The sequence below is a fragment of the Poecilia formosa genome, unplaced genomic scaffold, assembly GCF_000485575.1.
Source record: "Poecilia formosa unplaced genomic scaffold, Poecilia_formosa-5.1.2 Scaffold45, whole genome shotgun sequence".
In the NCBI taxonomy this organism is placed as follows: domain Eukaryota; kingdom Metazoa; phylum Chordata; class Actinopteri; order Cyprinodontiformes; family Poeciliidae; genus Poecilia; species Poecilia formosa.
This window is the reverse complement of record NW_006799984.1, coordinates 79,382-98,921: the sequence shown is the minus strand read 5'-3', so window position 1 is coordinate 98,921 and position 19,540 is coordinate 79,382. Positions and strand designations below refer to the sequence as shown.

Below are 19,540 nucleotides of genomic sequence, written 5' to 3'. Positions count from 1 at the left end.
TGGACAAACATCTCACTGAAAATTACTGAGGTGGATGTTTTACTGTCAGGACCAGAACCAAAGACCAGAGCTGGATTCTTGAAATATTCACGTGAAATCACTCTGGATCCAAACACAGCACACAATAATATGGTTCTATCAGAGGGGAACAAGAAGGTGACATGGATGAATCAACGTCAATCTTATCCCAGTCACCCAGACAGATTCACTCACTTCATTGAGGTTCTGAGTAAAGAGAGTCTGACTGGACGTTGTTACTGGGAGGTGGAGTGGAGCGGTTTAGGGGTTTTTGTAGCAGTAGCATACAACAACATCAGCAGAGCAGGAGATGGGAATGAATGTAGATTTGGATATAATGACAAATCCTGGGCATTTTCTTATTATAAAAATACTTCTAAATTTGGTCACAACAACATCTGGACCTCCATCTCAGCTCCAGTTCCCTCCAGAGTCGGAGTGTACCTGGACCACAGAGCAGGTATTCTGTCCTTCTACAGAGTCTCTAAAACCATGACTCTGATCCACAGGGTCCAGACCAGATTCACTCGGCCGCTACACGTTGGAGTTTCTGTGTTTCCTGGGGGTTCTGCAGAGTTCTGTAAACCCAAATAGTCAAAATCCACTAAAGGTTCTGCTTTTTGTTTCTCCAGAAAACGTTTTTCCTTGATCATTGTTGTTTCAAAAAAAAAATCAATAAGCAGATTGTACTCGTTTTTATCTGTTGTTTTTGTTTTTCAAATCTGATTTTCTGGTTTTGTTGAATCTGTTAATTTCTCGACATTCCTCTTTAAGACAAATGATCAGCACAAGAATGTTTATGCTTGTTGCTTTTAGGAAAAAAGATTGTGGACAAATCAGATTAAACAGTCATGGTGGCGCAGAGTTTAACTGTGGTTTTGGCGGGATGCTGCCCTCTACAGGAAAATTGTGTTGGTACATGATGTAGAGAAATTGTTTATTATTGCTTAATTATTATTACTTACATAGAATGAATCTGTGTTTTTAATCTCTAAATAAAATTCTTTTTTGATTCCTTCTGTATTTGTGTGTTTTTTCTGTACTGTAAATATAAAAACCTGGATCAGATTTCCAGGATCTGCTCACACTTCCCATCTGTTCAGCTCCAACTCCTCATCTTCCAGCCTGAACTGCCTCCATTTATACAAATTAAAGTATTATTTTCCACCATACAGAGAAACAAATACTGTGAGTTACAGAGAGGGAATTTCAGTCTTCTGGAAACAAACTTTCCCTTCAGGACTTTTATATGTTTCATATTGATCCTCAACCATCATCAGACAGAACCAGAACATTTCAGCTTCTTAAGACTGAAAATATTTTGGAAGAGATGATTCATAAAGAATTTTTTTAAAAATTAAATTAAATCTGGAGTTCTTTAACTGCAACACACCCAGATTAGTATTTATCAACATATTTAGTGAAAAGTTTGCTTAAATATATATATAACAAGTAATATTATAAAATAAGACAAGTTTTAATTAGTGTAAGTATGAATAGTATTGATTTATACAATGAAAGATGACAAAATTAACATTTTTAATTCAAAAACTCTGTTTGCTGCTAAATTATTGAATAAATAGACACAAAATCTCACAATGAATTAGACAAATAGGAAGTTTATTTATGGTGATCCAGAAGATATCCATAACTAATATTGATGAAGGTATAACAGAAATGTGTCAGAAGTTCTCTTTAATAAATCCATCCATTTTCTGTACACCCTTGTCCCTTAGTGGGGTCAGGAGGTGCTGATCTCCAGCTAACGTTCTGGGTGAAGGTGGGATTCACCCTGGACAGGTCGCCAGTCTGTCGCAGGACAACACAGAGACAGACAGGACAACCAACCATGCACACACACCTGGGGAGAATTTAGAGAAACCAGTTAACCTGACAGTCATGTTTTGGAGGAAGCTGGACAGAACCCACCATGCACAGGGAGAACATGCAAACTCCATGCAGAAAGACCCTGGGAATCAAACCCAGGACTTTCTTGCTGCAAGGCAACAGCTCTACCACCTGCACCACTCTCCTTAATCCATAATCACAATTATTGGATTCTGTGTCTTGTAATAACAAACTATCCTGTAGGTGGCAGTGTGCCATCACAGAGAGATCTAGACAGAACTGAATTGATCAGAGGGCTGTAAAAACAGGATATTTGTGCTGTGAATTATAACCACATAATATGTGGTTTTATATTGCTCAATATGCACATATTAAGCCATAATATGTGCGCAGTTCCACCACTAGAGGTCTCCCTGCAGCTCACCTGCTCCTCTCTGTGTTTACCTCCCAATCCCAGCGCTGCTGTAACGGTGGCAAACTGGACAAAAAGCACCATCTTCAGCCCGGTGCGCCAGAAATACTGATGTAAGCTGCCTGGTGTTCCATCCTTCTGGGATTTTTTTGTCAGCTACACCGTGTGTTAGTGCCACTGTCCGTGGCGAAGGTGAGTTTGGTGATCATTGTGGTGAAAAATGGCTCAGTGACTCAAACACTGCGCGACCAGACAGACAGCAGCTACAGGCGCTAGCACCGTTAGCTTAGCATGAAGGATTGTGCACACGGGGATCTCTAAAGCAAATCAGGTTAGCACATTTCTGTCCGAGGAAATTTTGTGACAACAAACTACTCCGAGTATATTCTTTAAATATGTTCCTTTCCTTTGGTTATACATTTTGGCAACGTTTGCTGATAAGTTTGTTAGCTTTGAGGCTAACAGTGCTACATATCAGTTTGGCTTGGCTAACAAAAACATAAATAACTCACTGGCAAAACGTTGCTGCTCCTTTAACATTGTCATTATTTGAGGCCACTTTGTGCCATTGTTTATATCCGCAACACAGGGAATTTAACTATTCATTCACTAGTATATATTTGTCGTGACTATTCGGATTTCAGGCGTTAGCTCGCTGGCTAGCAGAAGCTACACCGAGCTTTTTAATGGCCTCCGCAGCTGCCTCTTTGTTGCCAGGGGTTCAAGTGATGACTGTAGACTGTTGTCGAGGAAAAATGTTAATAGTTTGGTTTTATGTCACAGTTTTATATCGAACCGCCGAGGTTTGCAGTCCCAGAAGGCGTCAGTTGGTGTAAATAACATCATCAATCTTGCTGTTGGCGGGTTTAATGGTCAGTGTGGTGCCAAACTCTGTACCTGCAGCTGCACACTTTAACGCTGACAGACAGCCGGACTGGTTGAACAGAATATCACTGATGACTGGGAGTCAATGAGAGTCATTTCTGTAATCAATAAAACCTGGTAATGTTTCCGTAGGGGTCATTTGGTTGTTTAGTTTGATCAAATGAAAAATCAAACCCGTTTTAAGCGCATGGTTCCAAACACAGGCTAGAAAAGTGTGGGTTTGATCAGATGAAAAAAAAGCAAAGCATGGAAAATACTTTTATTCCAACACATTACTCTGTTATCATTCTATTATAGAAGAGACACATCATTCATTTTCAAACCCAAGACCTTCTTGGAACTGTACCACATAATAAATCCATCTGTCTGTTTATGCATCCATCCATTTATCCCTTCACGCTTCTGTACATCCACCCACCTGTCCTGCTTTTCTAATCATTATTCATCCATCCTTCCACTGATGAACTCACTTAGGATCAATTCATCTCTGTTTTTAATGCAACTCTTTGGCTACACCAGGTTGTCACATGCTTTATTACAGTTTTAGTCAATTATGAGCTAAAAGAAAAGTTGGTTAAATGATTCCTACAAAATGCTTCTTGGCTGTTTGGTGTCAGTTTTGAAAGTTATTTGATTGATGTCTTGCTTGTTCTGATTTCTTGACCCAAATTATCTGCATTGGTAGACCTCAACCAGTCTGTGACAGGTAGTTTAGTCCAAAAAACAGTTGCTTAATTTAGACAAATAGAACAGAAATATCCCTTATTGTTCTACACAGTGGAAATGCAAGTGCAACAGCAGCTATAAGGTTCACACAAAATATCAAAAGGTGTTAAAAAATCAATAATAATAATAATATACTTTACAAGATGATGACATCTTGAAAAATAGTCTCTTATATTTTAGTCTATATTAGTTTTTGTGGAGATCATTCCTAAACCTCTCTAGTTAGATGATTGGATTCAGTAACTTTAAAATAGTTTCTCCTTTAAAGACATTCTAGATTAAAATTTGCACAAAACTTCAAAATCGTCACATTTTCCAGGTTATGATTAGACTTTAGTAGTTTATTTTGTTTTAAACTGGTTGTCTCCTAAACTCAGATGTTGTTTTTCGTCTCTGTAAACCGTAGTTTGTGCTTCCTTGACAGAAAGTGTGAGGATGTTCATCCCTGTTGGCGCCTGTCGCTGCCTCCTGCTCTGTTAAACATCTCCACTGAGGCTCGCTGCTCTTCAGGGCAATCAGACGCTTTAACTATTTTTATGTGTAGCTTGTGGCTGAGATTTATGGAAGTGACATCTTTGGTTTCATGGATGGTTTAGAGGAGCGTTGCATGAAATTGGATTTGAATTTCTTAAGATACTGGGTTAGGTCAGCCCTCTGCAACACAGGAAGGAAGTTCTGCTGAGAACCATGTCTTTACAAATGGACTCTTTTTCGGTTTAATGTGCGCCTGGTGTGGAGAAACAGGAATTAAAAAGGATTTGTTTTTATGTAAAGTTGAGATAAAAGTGAACGTATTCCTGTTGTGACAGAAACCTGTACATTTTATTTAGACAGCAGTCAGTTAATTCAGGAGGGAAAAAAGAGAAATATTGCATTAATGTGAATCCTACTAAACTTTTCTTTGGAAAAATACTTAAAATTGGTCTGAACTTGAGGACGTCTCAGCTGCTCAGCTGCTATCAAATCACCTCAGATCTTCTGGACTTTAGTTAGGCCACTTCTGAGCTGTAAGTCATGATTCAGATTTATAGAAGTTCCTCTTCACTTGGTTTTAGACCATTAAATGTTTTCCTACTTGCTTTTTGGAAACATGAAGGTATTTTTGCTAAATCTATCAGCACTTGGATGTTTTTCTTTGTCTGAAAAAACTTTTATCATCCTGCCGTATCCCAAAGCATCGACTCAAGAAGAGACTGTTGTCTCTACAAAGCCAGAAAAATAAATTTATTTTATTTTCCGCTTTAAAATAATGATTTTTTTTCTTGGCATTTTAACAGCAGTGTTCATTGTTTTTATATTTTTATATCCACTCTGTATTGTAATCTTGTATAAAATACACTTTTAGGCCTTTTAGGGCCACTTTGTTTCAGACTAGAAACAAACAGTTGATTTCCATAATAAATTCAACTGTGTGCCTGAAGCAGATCTGTTGTTTGTACTTTTATTTAATTTGAACTCATTGACTAAAAAAACATTCATTAAAGGAGCTGAAACAACAGGCTGTAACATTTCTGTTAGATTTCTTGGGGTGAGAAGAATAATTACGTTTCTGTGGGGATTTAATGACTAAAATAAAACCATAAATGTCAAAATTTGACAGGTTGAAAATAAATTTGCTTAATGGAAATATCAATTTATAAAAAAATAAAAAAAACTAATGTCTTTGAGTTTTGGTGCTATGATGAAGTGGCTTTATGGTTGTATGGAAATTGGTTTATTTTGCAAAACTATGATGGAAACACTTTTTCGCATCATGAGTCACATGATCAACAACAAGGTGTTGCCACTGGTGCAAACTACAAAGAACAAGACAGGAAGTGGTTGGAGAATGATGGCTTGGTATTTTTTCATAGTGTGAACATTTTTATTCACATGTAATTTTTATTATGTGTCTTATTTCATGGAAACACTGCAGTTAGAAATTAATGTTTTTATGACGTTGGCAGAACATCAACAAAGATTTGTGCACATTTGTAATAGAAATGCAGCTTATGTCTCTTTGTCCTGCAGCCCATTAGTTGGGAATAAAACCCAGTATATGAATAATTTTTTATACCAAAACAGAATAATCTGTTTCCGTCCTTATCGGTTGCCTTCTTACTCTCAGAAACATGGTTTCCTTTTCTTTGTTTTTGCCAATTCTGGCTTTAAAACACTCAATAGATTGAACTGAAGCTGATTCTGTGTTGTTTCTTGTTTTTCTTATAGCTGTGATGAATAAGGAGATCATGTCCCGTGTGGTGAGGAAGAGGCAGGCGGATCCTAAGGTGGTCCAGTACGTGTGGGAAGCCATCGAAGTCATTCGGAACCAGAAACAAATCGCGAACATGGACCGGATCTCCAAGTAAGTTCATCGCAGACACGCTGGCTTGTGGAGAGGATTCTTTCTTTTTTTAATTTGCTTGAGCAATTTTATTTCTACCGAATCTGTAAGCAACAAACTTCAGAACTTTGAATTTTAGTTGCAGGAACTAGAAGAGTTTGTGGTTTTTGACAAAGACGTCGCTAGAACTTGATAACACTGGATTAGCAGAGCATTCACCTTCTAGATCAAACTTTGAATCATATTTAAAACTTTGGTCCAGTGTTGGTTCATTGACATAGATTTTATTTGCATTGAATGTTCTGCTCAGTTTCAGATTTTAAAACTTCAATGAAGGACAAGATAGACTGCAAATGTTGAAGAGTTCAGTGTTTGTTGTCTCCCAACATTAGATCTTATAAAAATAACTGAAAAAGAAGTTTGGGTTTTCATTATCCATGAGCAGTAATCATCAAAGTTACAGAAAATAAAGTCTTGAAATGTTTCACTCTAATGAATCTGTATATTATTTTCTGAAATATTAAACTTCTTCCACAATATTTTTTTTAGATGTTCCTGTATTGAGTACAGATATTTCTTTGTGGTGTTTAATGTTAATTTCTTGCTGAAGAAACATGGCTTAAATTAATAATTTACATTAGAGCTGCACAGTATATCAAATTGCAAATGTCATTGATATATGGCAAAATTAGCGTCACAAAGCAATGTTTGGAACAATATTAAATAATGTTGGAGCTAATGGAGTGGAAGAAACATTACTACATAACAGTATTACAGGGGAAAACTTTCCTAAAAGCATACATCTCTAATTTACATTAATTAAACAATTGTTGGTCAATTTAAAACCACTTAAAGCAGCTCTGAACAGGTGGGTCTGTAGCTTTGATTTAAATGAACTCAGTGTTTCAGCTGTTTTGCAGTTTTCTGGACGTTTGTTCCAGATGTGTGGAGCAAATCCTGCCGACCTGAATGATCTGGATGGTCGATGCAACAGCAGATCTTTAATGCATTTTGGTGCTGAACCGATCAGTGATTTATAAACTAACAGCAGCATGTTAACGTCTTTAGAGCTAGTGTGATGTGCTCCATCTTCCTGGGTTTAGTGAAAAGTTCTTTATTTTTCTTTTTAAGGCAGACCTGTGAAGAAGCTGTTGCAGGAATAATACGACTAAAGATAAATGCATGGATGAGTTTCTCTAGATCCTGCTGGGACATTAGTTATTTAATCCTGGAAATGTTCTTCAGCCGATAGAAAGCCGACTTTATGTGACTCTGAAGGTTCAGATCAGATCCAGTTATCAAAGCTTTTAAAAGGTAAAAATTGAAGAGGATTTTCCACAAACTCAAAATGTGTGGAGAAATCTCCAAAAAGCTGCTTCTGGTTTGTTAACTTTTTCCTTCTCTTGGCAACATGAGGTTAAAAACATCAGACAAAGAAGCCACTAAAACAGTGATCAATACTTGTTGCTGCGTTGCTAACATGAGGCTCATCCATCCCATAATGCATCACCCCTCCCTCCCTCCCTAAGTGGCGGGTTGATGATCCTCCACCGCTCTGATGCTTTATGGCTCAGCGTCCAGATTAATGAACAGCTCCTCTGCTGCAGACCAAACCAAACGCTTTCAGCAAGTTGGCGAGCACCTTGGGAGCTGGCTGCTCGCCAAATGAGTGTCGGCGGAGAGTGGCTGTTGTCACGGCAACAGTACGCAGCGGCATGCAACGGATAGCTCCCCCCTCTCTCTTCCTCTCTCTCTCTCTCTCTCAGCCTCCACCCTATCTCGCCCCTCTGCAGCTTAACTTCAGCGTGAGCTCAGCGGCTGGCGAGGTGGCGGTGATTACGTCGGCTCTGGAGGAACCGAGGGCGACGGGCGGCGGTGGGAGAATGATTAACCGGCTAGCCAACCAAACAGCTTCAGATCAATTAGTTATTTATTACCAAAAAGGTTCAGTTACCTGCAGATGTTCTCCCGGTTTTTTATTGAGAAGAAGAGCACACATACAGGTTTTTATGTTGCTAAATGAAACAAATGTTTTTGTTTTCATGTTTAGTTTGGGGGTGGGTTTTTATCGTACCGTTTATCAAGAGACACTGCAAAAACACAAAATCTTACCAAGTATTTTTCTAGTGCTAATATCTTAGTTTTGTCTTATTTCAAGTGGATCAACTTAAAAGTACATTTTCAGCCTGATATAGGAGCTTATTTTAAGTTAATAATTACTTAATATTGGTGAAAATGTTCTAGTTGCATTGGCAGATTATTTTACTTGTAACAAAACATTTTCCTCTTTTGAAATAATCTGCCAATGGAAGTGGAACTTTTCATCAATATTAATGAATTATTTATTGGAAAAAAGCTCCTATATGTTCCTGAACAGTTACTTGTAAGTTAGTTTTTTCTTTTTTTAAAGTTTATGAAGATATTTGGTTTAGGAACGAGACAAAAGATACTTGGTAGGATTTTGCGTTTTTGCAGGATAAGAATTAAAATTAATTCTTTTCATAGTAAATTTCAATTAATGATGTTTAAAACCTCCTAAATTTGTCTGTATTTTTGGGATTGTTAGTCTTACCACTTTTTCCATTATTTTTTCTTTTTCATTGAGATCATCAGTCGATGTTAAAACATTAGAAAATATGATTAAATGTAGTTCATCTGTGCAGTTTAGGGATTCAAATCACATTTCTTTCTGTGACTGGTGGCCTAAAGAAGTTAATTATCAGATTTTAAGAGGAGGATTTGTGGAGCTATGTCGTACCAAAAGTTACATCAAAAGAAGTAATAAGTTGTTAATATTGTCACTTTTATGCTAGTACAATATTGTCACAAAATACTGTGATAAAACTTTAACTTTGTATCCATCCGCCTCTTATCTGGTTTGGATAACAACAGCTTTGGAGCAAACTCCTGACAAAACACGAAACTCTGCTTTGATTTTTCCATTTAGTAATTCATTCGATTAAATGCAGTTAATGCAACATTTAATGTGAAAATAGTCAATAAAACAACGTGAGGCCATGAAACGATACATAAACTCAACAAACACACATTTACAGCAGGCGATTCAGAGTCTATGTTAATCGGCTGCTTGCAGGAAACGATCAGACTTCACCTGTTTATGGCTTGAATCGTTTCCTGGTGCTTCCGTGCGGTGCGGACCGTTTCATTCTGTGATCTTGGCTGACCCGGGCTCAGCCATGAGGCTCGCTCCGCTCTTTTCTCACATTGTTAACGACCAAACACAGACGGCGACCTTCCGGCTCAAGGCCACAGCAAAGGGTCCGTGACCTTTCACACCGAGGTTCCCTGCACGTCAGCAGGCAGCTGCAGGAATCGGAGGAGAATTTAAAAGTAAAGTTCAGCTGTCCAGCAGGAACGTTGTTAAAAAAATGAGAGAGAAAGAAGTTGCACATAAAATGTTGAAGCTGAAAGAACATGTTGTATATTTATGATTTCTCTAATCCAGCTGATGCACTCTGCCAACTTTTTCTCTCTCTTCTCATAACTCTGAAGCTTCCAAAATGTTACAAATCACAATTTTTTTGAGAGGCAGAACGCTCTAAAGGATGAAACGGAGGCGCTCAAAGCGCGGCGAGGGGCCCGTTTGCAGTCCTTGGAATGACTGGATTAAGAATGAAACAAATCTGACCCACCACATGGATACCGTTTCATTTTTTAGAACAGGATTTCCACTAATAAAATCTTAAAATGGAAAGTTTTTGGTACAACACAAAGTAATTTTTATGCTTGATGTAGCAGTTAAAAGCAGGTTTTGGATAGACCCTTTTGTTAATCAGCAGTCTGCAAAGAGAGCGACCCACATGCATCGACCTCAACATTTCAATCTCAAAACTTGTATTTGTTTCTTTTAAAGGTACAGAATCATGTAAAATGTAACTTTTTTTAGTTGGCATGTTATAATGTTATTCGCTCATGTCGTCTTGATGCTTTCTTGCATGTTTGAGAAATCCTTTAATCTCCTCGGTATCCTGTTGAAAACGCCTGGCTGGACTTAGCCCCGCCTTCGAGGCGCAGCATGTTGAAGGCCTTTTCTTGGCTCTGTCCTCTGCAGGTACCTGAGCCGGGTGTTCGGCATGCACCCAAAGGAGACGGCGCGGCAGCTGAGCCTGGCGGTGAAGGACGGGCTGGTGGTGGAGACGCTCACCGTCGGCTGCAAGGGCTCCAAGGCCGGCATCGAGCAGGAGGGCTACTGGCTGCCTGGAGACGAGATGGTGAGTCCACAAACCGGATCCTGGAGGTTACCGGGGGAAAGGATGTACAAAATGATAGAAAAAAAACACATTTTACTTATTTATATCTGTTTATTTGTTAATCATAATAACCTGCATTTCCTTTTACACATATGGTTTAGCATTATCTGGTGAGATAGTTTAGGGTTCACTGGTTAGAGTAACTTGATTTATATTAGAGATGCACTGATCTGATATTAATATCTGTATCGATCCTGAGATTAAAAAAATCTAGATTAAATATCAGTGACAATGTGTCCAATCCAATAAGAGCAGATCTATTCAGTCTAATTCTATACTTTGTGCTCTGAGTGACGTCCTGCTTTATTATTTACTTTACATTATATTCAGCATTTCTAATTGGAGTTTCTGAACCAGTTGAAAGGTTTGTTGTAGTTTATTTTTACTTTTCACCAAAATAAACAACCTGTTGTTTCTTCCAGTTTCAGTTTCTTTATTATTTATTTTACAAGTTAAAGTTGTTTTTAAATGTTTGACCCAAGCTATTGAAGCAGTTGGTGTATTTACGTGTGTTGCACTGGCACAGAGTTAACAGATACATTTGTAATTCAGCACATTAAAAAAAGGTTTTAAGCCTTTGAACACAGATTTTTCTGTATCTAAGCCTCAGATATCGGCATGAGAAGTTAAAAAAGTGAATCAGTGCATCCCTAATTCATAAATATATCAATATTTTGGCTCCTTTAGTCGTGTCTGTAGGCTTTTTAATACCTGAAAACAGAAGATCATTAAATTTTCTCAGTGAAAATCACCGTAAAGGTGAAGATACCTGAAATTCTGTCACAATAAATGAATCTGTTCCATATGAGAGTGATGTGGGGGCAGATGCGACGTCTGCAGATGTCGCAGTCCTGTTACTGCAGCCGTAGACGCTGATGAGTAACGAACGGCACAGCAGACGGCGCGAGGCCATCTGTCAACACGCCTTACGAGTCTCCGCTCCAGCAAATCGCTGCAGATCGTCCTTGAGCTCCTTTTTATTCTGATAAACGTCTCAAAACAAAATGGAGAGATGACACAAAGCGCTGAAATCAGTTCTGTTGGAGAAATTAGAACAAAACTTAACACAAGACAGCCACAAAATTTATGGTTTTAAGGGGATTTTATGTGATAAAAAGTGGAAACAAAATGATTGAAAATTGTTTTTTTGCACTGTGAACAGTATTTTTGTGTCTTAGTTCTGTCTTATTTCAAGTGTTGTAACTTGCAGGGTAACTTTTCACAAAGATATACAAGCTTATTTTAAATCAATGATTCCTTAAAGGTTGATTTAAAATACTTGTAAACTGACAGATTATTTCACTTATAGTAAAATGTCTTGTAGGTGAAATAATCTGCCATTGGAACCAGTACATTTAGTTAATATTAAAGAATTATTGATTTACACTTCACAACTTCTCACTAGTTTGTCTCATAAAATCCCAACAAAATACATAAACAACAAAAGTTTGCGGTTGAGTATTTTAGCAAGGCGCTGTACTTAAAATCTGTTCTTCCTTCATGTTTTTGTTTCTTAGTTGTGATTTTTACATTTACTACTGACAACTCAGCTGAACTTAAACTTTAGCAAAACCTGGTCAGTTTGACGACTTCTCTGAAAATGTTTGATTATTTCTTTAATTATCTGTTGTCTATGAGGTCTGGTAATATTCCTGTCATATTTTATGTTGAGAAATCAGATGAGGAAAAGTTTTAATGCCAAAACCAGAAACGTTTGTTCTGACCTCCTTGTTATCTCTGCATTTTGTTTTATCATGAACGAACAGTGGATTTTGCAGGTCGTTTTAGTTACATCTTTATAAAATACATGCATAATTGTGTAAAAATGCAGATTTAGGTCATGCTAGTGATGTCCAGAGGAGCTGCAGTCGTGTTAGCATCATTTAAACACTCCTCTCTGAATCACTTGCAATCACAGGAGCCGAAAGCCGAGGGCAGCAAGGTAAGGCCTTCATTGATGTTTCAAACCAGGGTTTGTTTCTCATTTGATGCCCTGTTGCCCCCCATTGTCTCCCCCCCCCACCAAACTAACATCATCATGTGAGAAATCAGTCCTGCCACAAACGGTGCCGTCAAGGATCGGAGTGAATCTTTTTTTTTCCCAGCACGCTGCAGAAAAAATTCACATTGGTTGATTTAAAACTAAAAAATGGTGGAAAATCTTTAAATTTCCTCCAGTTGCATGACTCTGCATGTTTCCTCTCAGCTTTAAGCTGGGCCCTGTGATTCAGCTCTGCTGTAAAAAAGCTCACGACGGTCCGGCGCAGCGCTCTGGCTACTTTTCCTGAAAGTGAGCGATGATTTTACTGAAACAGGATCTGGCTGCCAACCTGCAGGTTTGCTGCTGCTTGACTTAAAATCAAACCAAAACCTGGAGCTTCTCCACTGGAGAAACATCCTGCAAATCATTCAAATCAAGACATCATTAGACGTCATGCAGGTCCAGCTTAGCTGAAGGTCGGCAGCGATCCCCAGTGAGCTTGGTAGTTGTAGTTTTTTTCAGAAGAAGTGTGTCCTGCTGTGATCTTGCCTCTTGTCTGGCATGCTTTTTCTGCTCTGACTGGGACTGTGGGAGGGGTTAGCCGTCTCTGCCTGCTGCTAGCAACCCGCCCTGCTGGTTATTTCAGGAGAGAAGTCACTGAAAGGACAGAGCAGAGTGTGATGGTGAGGCCGGAGGCCCGTTCTCCCTCCGCCGGTACCTGGATTCAGTCCAGCTGGCCTGAGCTGCATCCTCTGCCTGACCTCAGAAATATTTGCTCCTCAATCAGAAACCTGCTGCGTTTCCATCCCAAACACACATTTTACAAACCAAAGTTTCAACTCTTTGCCTCAGGCCAGGTTGGGTTGAGTCCAGGTTTCACCAAAATGATCAGGTTCTGAAAAACTGCTGAGTATTTCAAACTATTAAGCTGTTTTATTTTAAGTGTGTCCTGTATTTGATTGATTAAAGCATTATTATGTTGCTGCTCTGTGTCCAAACATTAAAAACCTGTTGAATCCCATCGGCCTGTTGCCAGGCTTTTTTTTTTTTTTTACTTCTGGAAACGTTTTGGCTTTAAGCAGCTAATTTAAATTTTGAAATAAAATAATAGGTTGGCTAATCTAAGCGATATAAATTTCATGTCACCTCTTTACTTCCTGTCTCAAGAGGAAGTCAATTAAATACTTTAATGAACAAAGAAACAAACAAAGAAAGATGGGGATCAAAATATAAATCAAGTGGAAATTTTGGTATTTTAGGACAAGGATGACAATAATTCATATAAGTAACAAAAATAACAAAATCAGTCAGAATAATTTTTTTCTGAATCAGTTTCTTTGAATGAAAAACTGATGAAACTTTAACAAAAACTGCAGGTCTGTGTCTGTGGTGAATGTTTTGGTTAAAACATTTTTTCATTCAGTGGGTAGAAAATCCAGAAATTTTACTCAAGAGAAATGATACTTCATAATAAAACTACTCTAAAGTAAAAAGTACAGCGTAGTAGAAATACTGCTAAAAGTAAATTTTTTCAAAAGTAGTTACTCAAGTTAATGTAACTGGTAAATAAGTGTGGATGACACCAAGCTAGGTGTCAAAGGTCAGGCTGACCTCTCCTAGCTTGGTGACCTTTGACACCAAGCTAGGTGTCAAAGGTCAGGCTGTTTGTCACATTATTCTTGTTTTTTCCCCACACTGCTTAAAACTATTATCTGTTTTGGATATTCTAAACCTGAAAGAACCTCAAAACGATGTTTTCTATCCGTCTTTCCTTCAGTTGAAAAAGATCCACTGATGACGTCTGTTTGTTTCTTAAATTTATTCCAAACTGAGTGCAGGTGTTTCACATCTCTGCCGTCAGGTTGTTTATGGCAGGCTCAGCTCAAGCCCAGCCCTGGAAAGCTGCTTTCCTTTTTTAGATGCTTCGGTCAACAACACACCTAAAGGAAACAACTGAATTTCCTCAGCAGCGGGTCAATCAGGTCGTAACGAGTCGTTCGTTTGATTCTGGTGTGTTGGAGAAATGATGCATGGGTCCGACACGTTCAGGAGAGCGTTTCGTTATTTCTTTAGTTTTTGTTCATAAACTTGATCTAAACGTGGTGAAGGCCGCTTTCTTTAAACCTGGTATTAAAAACCAGATAACGACGTTTCATGAGAGTTTGAACATGGCACATTTCAGAAACCGCTGATCATTATGGATGATTTTCCTGTATTATAAATTCTCCCAGTAGTTATTGCAATAAAAAACAATATTGTTGTTTTGAGACCATTTTAATGTAATGCTAATGGCATAATAATGTAAAATCATATTCTCAGAGATCAATAATCTTTAAATTTTAATGAACATTTAACTCTGGAACTGGAAAACATTTTAAATATCCAAAAATAAATAAAACAGGGATGACAAATAAAAAGCACCAGACTGAAAACTTTTATCATCCAGTTTTTGGTAGAAAGAGAAAAAAGAAAAATGAAATCATGCAAATAGATATTAAACGTGTTTAATTTATCATGCGAATGATTGGTTTATCGCTTATTGCGACAAGCCTAGATGTTCTTCTAGAGTTTACAGAAAATTGTTGACAGAAATATTAAATCTCCAGTGGAATAAAGGCAGCAGGAGCTATAATAGCCACCGGTTGCCTCAACCTGCAGCAGCTGCACCAGGCGGCCATGTCACCTCGACGGAGGTTTCTCACACCCTGCTGATTATACTCCATGAAACATACGATGCCAGCAAGGTGTACCTAATGAAGTGGCCGTGCGTGTGCTGTCTATTGATGAACGCTTTGATCTCAGGCGGCGTGTCCTTGGCTCAGAGCTGCAGTTTCTGAAGTGTGCCACTTATCTTTGATCAGAGTAGCAACAGGAGAGCGGCTCTTGACTCTCTGAAGGACCATCCTCGTGTTTTCGAGTGTTTGTGCTGCTGAAGAGTCTATTACTGGTGAAGAGGAAGTAGATGTCCTCTGGGAAATCTATTGTGGGTTTCAGACTAAATAGATTTGGATTTTAAACCTTTTAAAGAGACAGTGTCATGTATTTTTTAGCTTTATATCCTGTTATAAAGTTATTCCCTCATCAAAAACATAACATGCCAGGAATGTTGCAGCTCCTCCCCCGTTCAGCTCCTTCAGACTAGCCAGCAGCAATTAGCAGACATCTTCTGAGCTCATTATAGGAGCCACTTCTCAGTGAAACGTTGGTAAAAATGTTATTAAGGGGTTAATGGAGGAGCCATGTTGTGATGACTTCCTGAAGGTGGAGTTTCAGAAAGAGCAGGAGCTTCTTAAAGAGACAGAGACCCAATTTCAAGACGATAAATTATAGTCAAATTTATTTTGTCATCTTTAATGTATATATAGCATTTTTATAACAACTGAAGGAAGCCTAGTAACTTGGCTGTGCTATAAAACGACACTCTGTGCCTGGAACTAGTGTAATACTGCCTTAATAGTTTTTAAATGAGAATAAATCTGAATTTATCCTTTGCTCCATTGAAGCTGCAAAAATGGAACCTCTCCATTATCCCTTTGCTACGTTTGACAACTTTCTGTGTCTCAACTCAGAGTTATGCAATGAAGATGAGACAGGTGTGATTTCTCTGTTTCACTTTTCCGTTGGGAACTTCCAGATCCTTGTCATACATTATTTACAGCATTATTGGGTTCAGTTTTCACTAATTAAGCTTCACATTTTGTCATAGTTGCAGTAGAAACGTATCTCGATTGCTGAGTGGGCTACTTCAGTCTTTCTCTCTAAAGATCCTGGTGTCTTTCTGTTGATGAGGCCATTTTTCCAGTTTTCCAGTTTTAGAAATGTTAAAAAACAGAAACCTTTGCAGAATGTTTTGTGCATGGCAGCTGCTGCGTTTATAACCTTAAAGCAGCTACATCAGCAGGTCACAAGCACAACACAGGAGAGCTCTGATTTATTAATTCATTTAGTTTTTAATAAGCTCTGCAGTTTGATACAAATTTCCGGCGCTCCGCTCCTAAATCTGCCCAGACGTTGTGTGGGAGGAACTGGAGCGGGATGAGTGTGTGGACATGAAAATCTCCTGATTATCGTTGATAAACTACTTCACAGTGTCGGTGCTGGTCGGTCATGATTAATAAATGGAAACAAATTAAAGTTCTTACAAGGTTTAAGTATAACTCAGGCGTGGCTATTTTCCTACTGAGATTGAATACCTGCACTCTTTTGGGTTTTACATGAACTTATCTGGTTTTTAATCTGAGATTTAGAGGTTTAGATAAATATACAACACTTACTGAAACATAATTGTTTAGCACTGAATTGTATTAAGTTTTAACATTGATCCAAAATAAGCTGCTATTAACAGTTTCTATATGATATATGATTACAGAATTCTCCATTCTGCAGCTTTTTACAAAAGTTTTCAGGATAAAATTGTATTCTTGTCTATTCAGAGTGGAAAATATTTACTCATCCATCTGTTTTAGTTTTAATCAAGGACACAGATTTGTTGCATTGCAGCACTTTCTAATTGTTTGACATAAATTTAACTCCCAATCAATTTTTGGTCAAAGTTGGTTGCATATTCTAACATCAGAGAACGCTTCCTGTTAATTAATACCTCATAATGTAGCACTAATGGTGGTTTATACCAAAATAAATCATGGATAGGAATCAGAGCAGATTTTAGGAAATAGATGTTGTTTTAGAAACACCCTGAATCCCGTCCAGCAGAACAAACATGTCGGCTGTAGTTTGGAGGAAGGAGAAGCTTGTTTCCTCCCTGCTGCGCTCGGCCGTGGACGGGCTGGGGGGTCACCCAGACTGGTTCTCTGCTGTTTGTCCTCTGCAGGACTGGGAGGCGGAGAGCCACGACTGGTACTGCTTCGACTGCCACCTACCAGGCGACGTCCTGCCCTGCGACAACTGCTTCCGGGTCTATCATCTCAAATGTCTGCCGGAGGAGTGCAAACCCAGAGACGGAGGCTCCCACTGGCAGTGCGTCGTCTGCAGGGTGGGTGCCCTTATAATAAAGATGTTTATTTACTTTTATGTAATTCATCCATGAAGCTGATTTCAATTAATAAATCAAATTTGTAAAGTGATTTTCATCATAAAAACATAAAAATAGTCACCAATTCAGGAACCAGTAACTGTTGCATTGTATTGAGTACCAACCATCAAAATCATCGAAACGCATCAAATATGTTGGTCAGTATTTAATTTGTCCAGCAGGTTTTTACCTTGATTTAAAGGAACTCAGTGTTTCAGCAGTTTTGCAGTTTTCTAGAAGTTTGTTCCATAAAAACTGGATGTTGCTTCTCCATGTTTGGTTCTGGTTCCTTTTGCTGCCAAGTTGTTGAGTGATTTCTAAACTGCCAGAAGTACTGAAGTCTTTTCTCTGAGCTGCTATCTGAGTCAGTGGAAGGTGATGATGTTGGAAAAAAGTTATGAAAATGTTGGAGTCGCCTTTTAAAGCGTCTTCTGTCCTTTTCCCTCCTTCAGGGAAGTAAAAAGAAGAACCTGAACAAACAGGAGATGTGTAAATACCTGCGCTTCATCATCCAGCGGATGAAAGAGAGGGTAAGAAATGCTAATATTCATAACTGTTATCACAATATTCACACCCCTGATGTTTTGCATATCAATGTTATTTTGCTCCTGAAGCTGGAAGTGCAAAGTAATCTTTTCCATTTTCTGCTCGATCTGCCCACTTCTGTTATCAGAAGTCTTTTAATGGATTTAGTGAGGACTGTCCTCTTAAACACCAGCAGTTTCACATTAATCTGTGGTTTTCATCCAATTTTTAGTTGTTAGATTACAAACAGGCTCTTTAGATTTTAGGATTGGATGATGCGGCTTTAAAAATACAATCTCAGGTTTTTCAATTTCTGATTTTTAGGTATTTTTTCCTCCTTTCTTTTTTAAAAAAAAAGAAAATACAAATTACAGAAAATATTTTCAAAAATGTTTTTTTTACTTCAACTTCCCTTTTAGTTGAATTAGTTGACCTAATTTCAAAATCTAACAAAAAACAAGCATAAAACATCCTTGTAAAACAAGATGGATGCTGTACAGGCTGACATCACTCATTAAATCTTCATAAAGTGAAATGTTATTGCTTTTCCTCATTAGATGTTTTATAAAGTGAATATTAGAAAGGTCAGACTGACTTAAACATGCAAATGCTGAAATCAGCTGAAAATAGTTTGAGACACATTTTATAGACTTTGGAAATGTGTTTCAAACTCCAATATTACATAATTTATGTAAAAAATTAAATATGTCGAGACACTTTCCACAAGCAGCACATGTGAAAATGAAAATGCATTTTATTGGTGCTGGTAATGGTAAGATCCAGCTGTTTTCTCTCCACTAATTTATGAATAAAACCCAGAAAATGAATCAGTTTAAACATTTCAGCTGGATTTAAGTCCCTCTACAGCAGTGCAGCTTCCAACAATAACCATCAGGTTGCCTGAATCGAGCGTCCTTGTTTTGTTTCCACATTAGACTCCATTTTATTTCTCCCCTGTGAAGGAGCAGTGAAGCTCATCGTTAACTCTCCTCTCCGTTTCCCCGTCGGCTCGCTCCGGCTCCTTTTACGAGCTCACATTAAATCCTGCCTGTCCTTGCTCTGCTCTGCAGGCAGTGGATCTGAACAAAAAGGGCAAAGACACTAAACACCCCATGTACAAACGGCTGATCCACACCGCGCTGGACGTCTCCAACATCCACGAGGTAAAACTGCACCGTCTGATTGGTTCCCAATACAGATCAACCATCATCAGATCAGACTGGGTGGTTCACTATGCAGAAAGCAAACATGATTATTAAAAGATAAATACTTTATGTTTACCAAACATTTTCCATTTTAAGAAGATTTCAGTTTGTCAGTGAAACCTTTGCTCTTATTAAACAGAAAACCAAAATCTCTACATGAAGAGATTTTAAAAATGCGATGGGTTTCAGACGTGGAGTCGGGAAATCTTTACTTTTGAGCCTTGAGATATTTAACTTTTTTTTCCTTTTCATTACACATTTTGTTCACTGAAAAATACTGTAAAGTTTGAATTCAGTTTTAAAATAAGCATCAA

General features: G+C 38.1%; 3 protein-coding genes and 1 long non-coding RNA gene across 5 annotated transcripts in view; 3 read left to right on the top strand and 1 right to left on the bottom strand.

The window, feature by feature from the left end:
• Positions 1-678, top strand: part of LOC107836217 (tripartite motif-containing protein 16-like) — a 1,724-nt gene extending 1,046 nt beyond the window's left edge. Inside the window, exon 2 of the mRNA XM_016671452.1 lies at positions 14-678. Within this exon, the coding sequence (XP_016526938.1) occupies positions 14-612 (599 nt within the window). The 3' untranslated portion in view covers positions 613-678. The remainder of the gene's footprint in view (positions 1-13) is intronic.
• Positions 679-2,281: 1,603 nt separating this feature from the next.
• The window catches only part of zmynd11 (zinc finger, MYND-type containing 11), a 25,952-nt gene continuing 8,693 nt past the window's right edge, over positions 2,282-19,540 (top strand). Inside the window, exons 1-7 of one of the 2 annotated variants that reach the window (XM_007551964.2) lie at positions 2,282-2,470; positions 6,098-6,233; positions 10,285-10,444; positions 12,402-12,425; positions 17,296-17,457; positions 17,949-18,026; positions 19,092-19,184. In XM_007551964.2, the coding sequence (XP_007552026.1) occupies positions 6,103-6,233; positions 10,285-10,444; positions 12,402-12,425; positions 17,296-17,457; positions 17,949-18,026; positions 19,092-19,184 (648 nt within the window). In that variant the 5' untranslated portion in view covers positions 2,282-2,470; positions 6,098-6,102. The remainder of the gene's footprint in view (positions 2,471-6,097; positions 6,234-10,284; positions 10,445-12,401; positions 12,426-17,295; positions 17,458-17,948; positions 18,027-19,091; positions 19,185-19,540) is intronic. The other variant, XM_007551965.2, reaches the window with a different exon arrangement.
• The window catches only part of LOC103137946 (disco-interacting protein 2 homolog C), an 82,205-nt gene continuing 76,126 nt past the window's right edge, over positions 13,462-19,540 (bottom strand). Inside the window, exons 37-38 of the transcript XR_001662090.1 lie at positions 16,377-16,388; positions 13,462-13,472 (exon numbers count right to left, since the gene is read on the bottom strand). The gene's annotated coding sequence lies outside the window, so the exon portion shown is untranslated. The remainder of the gene's footprint in view (positions 13,473-16,376; positions 16,389-19,540) is intronic.
• On the top strand, positions 13,931-14,356 carry LOC107836229 (uncharacterized). Its single transcript, XR_001662091.1, has 2 exons — positions 13,931-14,055; positions 14,111-14,356. It is a non-coding gene; the product is annotated as an uncharacterized LOC107836229 (long non-coding RNA).